The 13127-nt window shown below is 43.0% G+C and overlaps 2 protein-coding genes across 2 annotated transcripts; one reads left to right on the forward strand and one right to left on the reverse strand.

Annotated features, from left to right (window-relative positions):
* Positions 1-192: 192 nt before the first annotated feature.
* On the reverse strand, positions 193-636 carry LOC115810306 (metallothionein-1-like). Its single transcript, XM_030772233.1, has one exon. It carries the CDS (start codon positions 634-636, stop codon positions 193-195), a length of 444 nt encoding a protein of 147 aa, XP_030628093.1.
* Positions 637-3237: 2601 nt separating this feature from the next.
* Positions 3238-12730, forward strand: tnfaip3 (tumor necrosis factor, alpha-induced protein 3). The gene is made up of 9 exons (XM_030771428.1): positions 3238-3310; positions 4483-4826; positions 8021-8211; positions 8540-8681; positions 9086-9256; positions 9497-9677; positions 10127-11043; positions 11501-11700; positions 12302-12730. The coding sequence occupies exons 2-9, from the start codon at positions 4520-4522 to the stop codon at positions 12560-12562; spliced, it is 2370 nt and encodes a 789-aa protein (XP_030627288.1). The 5' UTR covers positions 3238-3310; positions 4483-4519; the 3' UTR covers positions 12563-12730.
* Positions 12731-13127: the final 397 nt, after the last annotated feature.

Genomic DNA, 13127 nt, shown 5'->3' on the forward strand with positions numbered 1-13127 from the left:
CTGCATGTGATGCCAAACTAGGACCTGTCATGGCAGTGCAGCGGGGAGAAAGAGAGAGAGAGAGAGAGAGAGAGAGAGAGAGAGGAGTTCCTATCCATGCGCCAGGTACATACAGTAATTTTATCATACTCTGTAATACTCTGTAATGAGATTAAAGGAGTAGCTACATTCTGTTTGGTCTATTATATTCCATTAGACATGTACTCTGTTTTCTTTGGTCACAGAGGGATGCTGAGAGGGCAGATCTGCCATGTCTCTATCACAGCACTCTCCCATGTCTCTATCACAGCACTCTCCCATGTCTCTATCACAGCACTCTGCCATGTCTCTATCACAGCACTCTCCCATGTCTCTATCACAGCACTCTCCCATGTCTCTATCACAGCACTCTCCCATGTCTCTATCACAGCACTCTCCCATGTCTCTATCACAGCACTCTGCCATGTCTCTATCACAGCACTCTCCCATGTCTCTATCACAGCACTCTCCCATGTCTCTATCACAGCACTCTCCCATGTTTCTGTCACAGCACTCTCCCATGTCTCTATCACAGCACTCTCCCATGTCTCTATCACAGCACTCTCCCATGTCTCTATCACAGCACTCTCCCATGTCTCTATCACAGCACTCTCCCATGTCTCTATCACAGCACTCTCCCATGTATCTGTGGAGGTACTCAGCAGAGAGAGAAATAAAATTTTAGCAACAGAGAGGAATTGCAGATAAGAATTTGGGTCTATGAAAATTTGGTATTTTATATCTTTTTTTGTGTGTTTATGATCAGTGTGAATGTCTTAGAGCCAGGGACGTTGGCATCTTTACCACTAGGGGGCTTGTACAGTTGGGCCAAATTTGTCAACCTTGCAAGGGTGGTCTTATTTTGATTTTCAAATGCTCACATTGCACAGATGAATATCCTTCCTGACTTTATCATTCGTTCTATATCCCCCCTCGCTTTTGCTACAGTACACAAAATTATTGTATTTCTACTCACTATGCTTAGGTACCTAGAGCTAAGAAGGTCATTCATTAACGAGTACAAGAAAAATATTGTTTGGGCCTTCCTAATTTGATGTGTTACTGCTGGGAAGCTAATACCCAGAGGGCCTTGGTGTGATCACATAACCCAGAGTTATACTGGTGCAGAAGAGAGGGACACTCTTGTCTCATGTCTTCTGGACTGACTGATAGAATGCTATTTGTCAGATTAACATATTTGGGTTGAGGAGACTTTTTACACTGCTTGACACCCTTCTTTTATTAACTCACTTAAGGAACTGAATAGGGTAAGACTTGGTCAAAAACATTTTTTCTCACTTTTCCCTTTATTCCAGTCATCCCATTAAAAATAAATAAATTAATAAATAAATAAATAATCAGAGGAATCCACAGAACTTTATCCCTCTGTTCTGGATAGTTTTCACTAATTCAGTTATTCCAAGCAGAGTGTGCAAAATGTCCACCAGATAGCGCTAAATCACTTATATTAGCTATCCATCTGTCTTCTGAAAAAATCTATGAGTATTGCATCAATAAAGCAAGCACAGAAAAGTGATAATGAGTGATACCCTATAATGAAACCACAAAATCAACATGGAATTGCTGCTGTCTGTCTGTAAAAGCCTGAGCTGGGATGTAAAGTCTGGGGAGAATTTATAAAGGTGTTATTACACTACAGAGTATCTGTCATGTTACTGCTGTCTTCATTACTGCTGTCTTCATGTTTGTGAATTATGACACTGTAATTGATTTCATTGCTGACTGCTCATTTAATGTAAGAGAACATCGTTTTTGCATGGATGATCATTATTCTGTCTCAGTGAAAAAAATGGAAAGACTCATTGCACTGAAACATTATTTTCAAGATTGCAAGCATCTTATATGCGTACTTTCTTTTCTTCTTAACTTGAGCAACTCTTTCACGGATCAGACTTTCTCTTTCTTCAAAAGAAATTCAGAAGCTGAAATTCAGATGTAAAGTAAAGTTCTGTGGTTAAGTGAAGTTTCCTGTGCTACAACAGTGTTTTATCTACTTTTTGATCAGAGGGGGGAAAAAGCGGTTGCCTTCCTTCTTTGCACTCATTTGCAGAGTCTGAGAGCCAATCCATGGCAACGTGTAGCTGTGTGGGGATCTCCCTTCACACATACACCTCAGAGTTAGAAAGAGAGACACTTTGTCTGGGGTAAATGGAAAAATGGTATGTAGGACAGGAAGAGACACGATTCACTGCAGAAACATTGTACTTGTTGTTTTGCAGTTATTGGAGTATTTATGTAGGGATTTATTGCTTAGATCTGTGTGAGGATCTGTTGATATGGGAAATAAAAGGAAGTAAAAACTAAGATATGGTTTGAGAGCTTTGAGTATTTTCATGTAATATAGTAACCAAGCTAGTGTTCTACCAAAAGACCAAGTATTCATTTACCTTCACAAAGAAGGCAGACTCTGTGTTTGCCTACTCACATATAAAGGGATAAGTAAGATGAAAGTGGATAGAGCACAGTGCAAGAGCATATTACTGCAAAATCTCAGAAAACAATTTTGTTTCAAAGTCTCCTGTTTGTTACTGTACTAACTCAAGATGGACTTTCCCTCAATTGTTTACAGAAGTACATTAGTGAAGTGAGTTAATGATGAGGGTGTATGGGCGTATTTTTTCTCGTGGTGTTTTGTTAACGTTTTGTTAGCATTCATTTAATCTTTTCTTCTGTTATCCTTGCCAGATTTCAAATAAGCGTCTAAACTGGCTTGAGATAAACTGTCATTTCAGTTGTGGTTGACACTCATTCTCACTACTTTGTCAAGACTGTTACACTACTGTATGCTACATTTGTTTCACGTGTCAGTCTGTGGTTCAGCTGAGATTGTCATATAAATGCATATAGACCTTCGTAGTGCCATCTGTCGTTAGTTTTATGCCAAGTGCCATTAAATAGTTCAAACACTGACGTAACGTTTCTGGGTGTGGCAAAACATAGCAACGTAACATACGTCTTCATTCCAGACGTAACGTAACGACGCCCTGCTCCAGCAGCCCTACTGGCGAACCAAAGTATTGCGTTTACAAGATTGTGAAAGTGGAAAGTACCTTGGAAATCCCCAAATGTCTTTCCGCGTTAACGTTAATTAAAACCCTTTTAACTAAATTAGGTCTTACACTGTGTGTTGGACACCTTAGCAGCCAGCACTGTAGAAACAGCGGATGGTTCAAGGCGCTATGGGCGAATGCCGTTATACTAACTGAAGTACCAGTGATCTAGCTAGAGCATCTTATGGGGCTTTGTTGATAGCTACCGACATATTGAACAGGTAAGACTTTTTGTTTTGTGTCTCTGTTTATTTTAATCGATTTTCGTTTTGACAAGATGGATATTGGCCAAGGAATCAAAACAGTCTGTATAATGGACAAAGCAAAATTCTGTCTGGATGCACTGGCATCTTTTGGACGTCCCTCAATGCCACGGTTTTGACAGCCATTGTTTACGAAGACGTCACCCACCGTCACCGCATCAGCAATTAAAGCATTAACTATGGATTAATTATTCATGTTCGTGGGGAAATATTGTCTTTGCATTTTAATTTAGAAGAGTTGCATTGTCTAATGGCCCCTATCAAATTAATTACGCAATTTGCGCGTCATCTAAGACTGCTGTTACAATGTTTATGCGAGACCCAACAGCTAAACCGCAGCCGTGTCCATTGTGCCAATGCTTGCGTTGTCTGTGCTTTCCAGTCTTGAGAATACGTCCTTCCCCGGCGGCTGTCTCGTAGATAATTCTTGTTAAAAGACGTTAGTGACTATGTGCCAAATTTACGAAGGCCTTTTTGAATAAAAGGTGTCCTCAGACAAACTCCGCCGACGGTGACAATTTTTTTAGGTGTTCTTGCTATGTTATTTTTGGAGACACTGATCTATAACTTGGCCAGAACTGCGCGTGCCCTTGTCCCAGTATGACTTCATAATTTTGCTCATTCTTCGTATCACTTGGGACCAGCTCGTCTTATTTTAGTTACTACTTGTGAGTAATTAGTTTTCCCTGTATTTTTTTGGTGTCAACTCAGACCACACTGACTGGTAAACTGTAAACTTTCAGACAATCCTGTTTATTATTTTCCACTGACTATTGTATGTTTAAACAACTGAGAGGTTTTTTTTTTTTTTTATACCATAAGTGTGTTTCCATCTGTATCGAGCAGCAGTATCTCCAACATTAGTGTGTTGTCAGCAGTGTGTGAGATTGTCCCATTCATCTGTTACTTCAACAAGCTGCCCTCTGACAGATCGGAATCCACCTTCAGTTTTACAACCCCTGGGTTATTTCAGTACTTGACATCGAACAGAGGGGTGTGGGGAAATTTTGAAAACTCTTTTGACTTAGTCTGCCCCCCTTGACAGTAATCTTGTGAGGCAAGACACTAGACCATGATGGTATGTGACTGACAGAAGAGAGACTCATTCTTTCTTCATTTCCTATTTTCAGAGAACATTGTTGGAGTCTTCTCTATTCTGAGAGCGCCATGTCCCAGGGTCAGAACTTCCTGCCCAAGTTCCTGTTTGTGAGTAACCTCCTGAAGGCGGTGAAGATAAGGGAACGTGTTCCCAATGATGTGGTGAAGCCGTCGGCCAGCGGAGGCCTACTCCACCACCTGCGGAGCATGCATCGCTACACCCTGGAGATGATCCGAATGAGCCAGTTCCCGGACTCCTTCCGTGAGGTCATCCAGGCGGCCATCCTGGACAGGGCTATGCAGACCTCACTGGAGCAGGAGAAGAGACTTAACTGGTGTCGGGAGGTGAAGAAGCTGGTGCCCCTGCGGACAAATGGTACTGCATGTGTTTGTCTTTCAGTATTAACGTAGCACACTTTCTTATTCCTTGAAAAGTGATTATTATTGTGAAAGTCTAGGGTCTTGATCTGTAGTATTGCCCTTTTATTCAGCTGTTACTATGGTAACACATCAACACATAACATTTCCCTTTTACTGTAGTATCTAGTTGAAAGTGTTATATACTTGAATGTATTTGTGACACAGTTAGCCACTGTGGTGAGAAGTGGGCTCTCTCATTACAGGCTATGCATTATGGAATCAGTTTGAATGTTTGCAAAAAATGAGATGGTTTTGTTATGTAAACCAGAACAGACTCATTCAGATCTGGAGGTAACGGGCATTTTCTGTGCATCAGAGCGATAGCAGGGAAAATTCTATGGTGTCTCACTGACCTGTTCCTGCCTGGCTCTTACCTACCATTTGATTCTATTGGCTGTGCTGATGTGTCTGTTGTTTGTGAAGGTTCAGTGTCTGTGATTTAAAATCTCACCTCAGATCAAAGTACAGGCCAAAATCAACATGACTCTCTCTCTGTCCAGACTCTTTGTGAGTTCTCTCATGACAACAAAAAAGTTGTGTGAATCAGTTTAGAATCACTCTTCTTCCCGTTAGTATGTGCTGATAAAGACCCGGTCTATGGTGCTGATTTCCTCTCTTGTGAAAGCGGAATTTCCTACATGAGGTCAGCCAAGATCTGTTGGAATGGGATATGGTTGAGCCCCCTGTGTTTTTGACACTGAGCTGACAGTGAACAAAGGACTGTTGAGAGTGCAGGCTGGTGCCGGAGCCAGACTCTGTGCCGTCAGGTGACAGAAAGATTCACAGCGACTCAGAACACTGCAGGCCAGTGTCCACCGAGCTGACTCTCTGCATGCTGACTGTAAGCATGCGATTGGACAGCTGGTCTTTGGCATAAGGATGTGGTTAAGCAGAGAGGTTTGTGGGTATTTCCGAGGTGGATTAGGTGTGTCTTCTTTATTTTCACATGTGTGGACCTTTTATAGAATTCAAGGTTTTTTAAAGAAACATCAAAACATCTGCAATTAACAGAATTATATTTGTTTAAACTCAGTAATTTTACTGTTTCTGTTGCTGCTGATGGTGCCTGCTTCAATACTGATGACAACAGAAATAGTGACAGTTCTTTTGAGTTCCAGAGTAGACATGTTATGGTAATAAATGGTTGTTTTTAATGAATGTTTTATTTTGGGGGGATTTGACCACCAATGATAAATTGAGCAAAAGTGAATACTCTGAACTCTGAAACTAATATAAAACTCCAAAATAAGACATGGAGAATCTGTATAGTAATGAGAGTTAATGGGTTTAATCGATACATCATCATAGATTTGAATGGGCATTCAGCAGTGATTCTGTGGAGCTGTTTCTCCTCAGGCTGTGTAAGGCAGCACTCACGAATCCAAGCCATGAACTTGACACAGGTAATGTTTTCTTGTGCCGGGTGGTTCCCACTCACGGAAACTTTACTTTCCTCTCGCTAAAAGAGAAAGGAAATTCAGACAACCAGTCTGTTATTCTTTCTATCATTAGTTTCCGTCGTCCGATATGTGAGATAACTGGTGTATTCCCTTTGAAACATTAAAAAAAAATAGTAGTTACATTCCTGACCTTTAAAAGCTTATTTTTTTCCAGAGAGTGCCCAGAAATCAGGCCTGATTGTTTTTTTTGTTTGTTTTTTTTTAACCAAAAAGTTTTGTTCCCTCACAAGTGTCCAAATTTATTTGATAATATTCCCCTCCACTATTGTTGACTCATAGTCTTGCAAGGTACTGGAAACTCAAAAAAATTGACAGTAGGTTTTTTGTCACCATTTCATGACAATGGTGTGAGGTGGTGTGTGCAGGTGCTGTCCGACTCCGCCCCCTGTCCTGCCCCCGGCCACTCCAAGCTACCCTGACAAGTACCCTGGCATCACAAAGAACTACCCTGACAAATGCTGGCATCACAAGGAAAACTGTGTGAAAGAGGAAACACTGATGGCGTTGCAAGTCCCAACTTCCCCTTTTTGTCAAAAAAAAAGCACACAAGGGAAATGGATTTTTTTTTTCAAATCCCCAAATCAGCCATGTCCGGATTTGCTCAGCCATTGGCCATGTCAACTGTCCATCAAAGGAGGCAGTGGCGTTGTCTTGTTTTCTAGCCCCACCTCTTTGGAAAGTCCAGCTGTGTTAATATGGTTGTCGTGTCTAAGGAGGAGGAGAGGGGAAGACAGAATTGAAACGCAGGCTGTATGGCGCTTAGTCAGAGAGAACCACACGTCTGGGGAAATTCCTCTGTTCCTCTGTGTAGTATGTGTAGGGTTTTTCAGACATAGCTCATTGCCTTAATGTGTTTTACACATGTGTTGCACAATGCTAGAAAGACCCAGTCCACCTGGTTCAAGCGATTTAGAGTCTTTATACCGTATATCTGCTTAAAAAAAACTGGTGTTGAAGCAGTTGCTGCAGTTGTTTTGTGCAAATGTATTGGACCTTTTAATCTTCAAATCTTAACGTCCATTTTAATCAGCGTGTGTGTTTTTGTCTACATGAGTTGGTCACAATGTGATTTTTGTTGTGCTCTCGTTTCGTTGGACAGTATGCTTGTATTGTTATTGAATCTGATCACACAGGTTAATCTTATTGGTAGCTGTGACTGGTGTGTGTTAAACCTTTTCACACTTTCACATATTTCACTGCAGTTTTTTTTGTATCATCAGGGCATTCAGTCTCAAATTCATTGATGCAAAAAAGAGTTCTTGTGAACTGCCAAAAACACAACCATAAACAGAAGTGCACTGTTCAGTTCATTTTAGCTTTGTGTGTTAGGTGTTGTGTGGGAAGAGAGTTGTGCATTTATAGAACTCCAGTCTTGGTTCCTCTTTTCAAAAAAAAAAAAAAAGTGTATAGTCAGAATGTGATGGATACATGTAAATCAGTAATGACTTTTTCCTGAAACAGAAGTGGTTTGACTGTCATTTGTTGGCTTTGAAATGGTGTTTGAATTATGGAAATTCTAAATGCCCTTAGTCATGGTTATCAACAAACAACAGCTGACCTGGGATTGTTGGCATGGTTTTAGTAACACAGAGGCATGTTTCAGTGTCATACCTGGTCAGGTATGATCATTCTCAACTGATGTCCATTGTTTGTGTGTGTTTATTTATGCATTTATTTGTTTGTTCTTTAGGTGATGGGAACTGTCTTCTTCATGCGGCGTCCCAGTACATGCTGGGTGTGCAGGACACAGACCTGGTATTGCGTAAGGCTCTTTATGCAGCGCTGAAGGAGACAGACACAAGCAACTTCAGAGCTCGCTTTCAGACCGAGCTTCTACACTCACAGGAGTTCACCCAGACAGGACTACGCTACAACACCAGGGTAAAGATCCTCGTGCTTCTCGCCTCCCATAGTCACCATTTGCATGTAAAGCAGTGTCATAGTATGGACTGAAGCTGCACTGTTTGACGAACCCTGCATGGAGAGAATACTAGTGCGGACATTTGTAAAGATGATCAGTCTTGTGGCTGTTGGCTGTTTGTCTTTATGAAAAAAGTATGCAAACTCTCATGAACAGCTCTCATGCAATGTGTTGTCTGAAGCGAACCATGTAATACAGAGGAATGTGAAACTTGCATTACTGATATGCATTTGTTTGAATGTGTCAGCATAAAATGCTTTTTTGGTTTGTTTGTTTTTGGATGTGCAGAATTGGGAGGAGGAGTGGGAAAAGATCATTGAGATGGCATCTCCGGTGTCCAGCAGTAATGGTCTTCAGTTTGACTCTCTTGAGGACATCCACATCTTTGTCCTTGCTAACATTCTGCGCAGGCCAATCATTGTTATTGCAGGTAACGTCCATCTTCAACCTTTGACCCTCTACTTTTCAGTTCCCTCTCAAATCAAAGCAAACTTACCAAGCCTTCACACTTTCAATTAAATATAAATACAAAATAAGAAACCCTACTACTGCCACATTCATTTTAAACATAACTCTTTTTCATATGCAGGCTCAGATATGGCTTTTGTTTTCGTATTGAAAAATCATAAATTTGAGATCACATATTCAGGAAACATCCTGTGAGCTGCTTGACAGTGTCCCTCATGTCTGTTCTGACTCTGTGACATATATAGTTGTCACAAGTCACGCCTCCTCAACCAGCGTTTGAAGTGTTACATAGCATATTCCAGAACATATAACTCCTCTTTGGCCTTTTGTTCTATGTAATTTAGAACTGATATTCTGTTTCCACAGACCAAGTGCTGAGGAGTATGAAATCCGGCTCCTCTTTCTCGCCTCTCAATGTGGGTGGTATTTACCTCCCCCTGCGCTGGCCTCCTGGGGAGTGCTACAAATATCCCATAGTCCTCGGTTATGATTCTCAGCACTTTGCTCCACTTATCACCATCAAAGACAGTGGCCCAGGTGTGTACACTACCCAGCAACCTTTCCCACAGAATAGACAAAACCAACTTTATGATTGGTCAGATCTTCTGTATTTGAGGTGAATGTTTAACTCTTGGTGTAAATCTGAAGCACTTTATTTAAAATGTGTCTGTAAGGATGCATGTAGATTTGGGAAAACAAGTCCATTTGATTCTTAAAGCACTGAGAAAGTCTTTGCCCCATACTAATCAAGCTTTGCATTTTCCCTCATTTCAACAGAGTTCCGTGCTGTGCCATTGATCAACCCAGGGAGAGGAGGTTTTGAGGAGCTCCAAGTGCACTTCCTCATGGAGAAAGAGCAGCAGCAGAAAGACAGGCTTCTGGAAGACTACTTAATGCTGCTGGAAATTCCCATCAACACACTGGGCTACAACAGCCCACGTCTCATCAGGGCAGCTAGGTATGCACCCAAAATACCACTCCCTTAATTCAGACCACAGGAACCTTTCAGCTTAACAGGTGACTCTGTGTGTCGGGGGGGGGGGCAGAGTCGCACGTCTTTCCACGGAGGCATGCTCTTTGTTCTTTGCACTTTGTGATGTGCAGTCAATGAGTTTCTTTATTGCCGTCATGTGCATGTGTTTGCTGGTGAACTGGGCAATAGTGGCCATGTTGTTCATGATTAGCTCGCTTTGTTTCTGTTTACTGTTTGACTCATGACTGCCTATGTAGTTTGCAAAATTGCTTTACCAGTGGCACCATTTGTATCACTTGTTGCATCAGTTGACATAAACTCTGATCGTATGGAGCAGTTAGCCTTACAGTAGTTTGAGACTCACTACAATTGTGTATGGGTTTTTTTTCTCTTTTTTTAAATTTTTCTAAATTCTCCCTTTGTACCTCTTCAAGACTGGATGAGGGCAACCTCCCAGAGGACATGAACCTGATGGAGGACTACCTGCAGCTTGTCAACCATGAATACAAACGCTGGCAAGAGAACAAGGAATCAGCATGGGCCCCCCAGTCTCAGCGACCCCCACCTTTCTCCGTCTCCCAGCTCTCACTCATCGAGATCCGCTGTGCTACTCCTCGATGCACCTTCTACGTGTCGGTAGACACGCAGCCACACTGCCACGAGTGCTTTGAGAAGCGTCAGGCAGGTAGAAACATGGAGGCTGTAGCCACCACCAACCAGACAACAACTGGCTCCTCCTCATCTGAGTCTGAGGGCCGGAGTAGGGCACCCTCAGAACGAGCAATTCTGCCCAGTCCACGTTCGGCCCCTCCCACCGCCCCTAGCCTGAGCCTTTACAGCGAAACGCACGCCATGAAATGCAAGACGGCCGACTGTCTGTTCACACTCAGTGTGGAACACGACGGCCTCTGTGAACGCTGCTTCGCCGCACGGCAGAACCGCATTGTTCCCAACGCCACAGCTGCCCCTGCGCATGGCTGGGGTCACGGGCAGTGGGTGTTGCCCAGCGGGCGGGAGAAGGAGAGGGAGAGGGAACGGGAAAGGGAACGGGAAAGGGACATGGAACGCTGCACCATGTGTCAGCAGGAAGCCTTTAGAACATTCAACGGCCTCTGTCAACCCTGCATGCAGAGGAGTGCCTCCGAAAGGGATGAGGCCCGCCAGCGGCAGGAGCCACAAACGGAGGCGTCCTCCTCCACCATGTCAGGGTGGGCTCCCCCACGGGACTCCGGGAATACCTGGCAAACACCGGTGGCCAGGCAGTGTAAGCGTTCAGGCTGTCAATTCTTTGGCACGCCAGAAAAGCTGGGATACTGTACGATATGCTTCGTGGACTATCAGACCAATCACCGTAAGTGGAGCTACTTTCTCCTTTGCAACACACACACTTCACATTTACTCTCCACTCTGATAGATTTAGCAGACTGTGCTAAATCTAGTTCTTTGTGAATAACACCAAAGTTTCAGTTCTAAACCAAACATGGACGTGAAAAATTCACAGTCACAGTGTCATGTCACATACAATAGAAATCAGTTTTTGGTGAAGGAACTGAAAGTAAGATGCACCAAGACTGTGCATGCGTGTGTGTGTTTGTGTGTTTATGATATGTGATGCTAATATGCTGACATGCCACTTGCTGCTAGGCAAATACTGGCAAACTGCTGTTAGCTCATGTGCTAGTGACCTACCAGTTGACTTTTAGCTCATATGCTAGCATGCTAGTTACTTTTAGCTCGAATGCTAACATGCTAGTAAATGTTATTTAACAGACCTGATGCGACTGACTGTGAGTGATTGCTTTGTGCAGAGGCGGCTCCAGCTGTGGTACAGCCCAGACACACATCAGAGGCTGGCTTTCAGAGCTGCCCACGTTGCCGAGGGCAAGGCTGCGGGGCAGTGGGTAAAGCCATGCTGGAGGGCTACTGCAACAAATGCTACGTAAAGGAACAGAGCGCCAGACTAAACCAGGCTGCCACCAGAGGCCCCATCTCCCCTCCACTAGTCACAGTGAGTGGTTTCTATTCCATGTCAATTTATTATTCCCCCTCTCAGTCTTTCTGGTGCTGAATGGAAGCTGTAAAACACAGAGATAATGTGAAAATGTGCACGAAGAGTGTCTCATTTATACAGCTCAGAAACTCGTACGCATAAATAAGTAATTTACGTACCAATACAACTGAACTATAACTTCATTAAGTGTCACTTGGACAGTAATGAAGGATTTTCTTCATAGCCTTAAGAAAAATAAGAAAGAAACACAATCAAAATGATCTCATGTATCTCATGCATTTAACAAGATGTAAATGCTGACATGCATTCATTTTCCAGGATGATAGCGGTTTAAGATCATTGCTTTAGCATGAGGATTTGGAGAGCACCTTTAACATACAAACTTAATTCGTACTGAAATGAAAGCTTTGAAAGGAACGTGTTGAATTGTATTTGTTTGTAAATTGCTAAGCCATGCGTTAGTATGAATAGGTGTCTAAGGCCTTTGTACAGGTATAGGCAGTTTTAATCAGTACCGATTTGTTTTAGATGTGCAAAGAAAAAGAACAAATCGAGATCTCAGAGTAACAAAGTAAATGTTTCTGTCTCTGGTTTTCAGCGAGTGGCAAAACCGCGTCCACCCCCGACACTGAGCCAGGCCCAGTGCCGGCGTAGCGGCTGTAAGAACCTGTCCCCTGGCTGCACTGACCTCTGCCCGGACTGCCTGAGCCGGGGCCAGAGGGACGGGCGGCGGGCGCAGGCGCCCAAAGAAAAGAGCAAACAGCGCTGTAAAACTCAAGGCTGTGACCACTATGCCAACCAGGAGAAGCAGGGCTACTGTAACGAATGTGACCATTTCAAGCAGATCTACCGAGGATGACCCGCTCTGAGAGTAGGGGGACCGGTTCAGAAGGGCCAGACTGTGCGTGTCACTCGGACATACCTCCTACATAAGCAATCCTACGGCCACTAAAAAAACAAAACAAAACAACAAAAAAACCTACCTGGACTCAAGGGTGTCGGTGTGAACAAGGAGCCTGGTGGTTGCATAGAATCGGTGATTACCGCCAAGTGAAGTTTGGCCGTTTCTTTTATTTTTTTGTAAAGGACACAAGTGTGGTGTGGTTGCCAAGGAGATGATGATACACTGGTATCCATTAACAGGGATCTGCCATATCTGTGATTTAAACTAAGCAGGGTAATAGATTGAAAGATTCTTAAGTTGTAAAATGGGAGCGAGGAAAACAAGTGAAGCAACTAACCACAAGAGTTGCTACCCAGTTTTAAGCTGGAATCAGAATAATTGACCAAAGGTAATATTTAGTCCTTGTGAAAAGTAAGTGTGATTAAGACAGTGTACATTGCCACATGTTTCTGTGCCGTGGACTACAGTAAGACAGTGTGTGACAGTAAAGGAGTCAGATCTCAAGAGATTGCAGAGGTAA

Source organism: Chanos chanos, chromosome 4 (assembly GCF_902362185.1).
Source record: "Chanos chanos chromosome 4, fChaCha1.1, whole genome shotgun sequence".
NCBI classification, from domain to species: domain Eukaryota; kingdom Metazoa; phylum Chordata; class Actinopteri; order Gonorynchiformes; family Chanidae; genus Chanos; species Chanos chanos.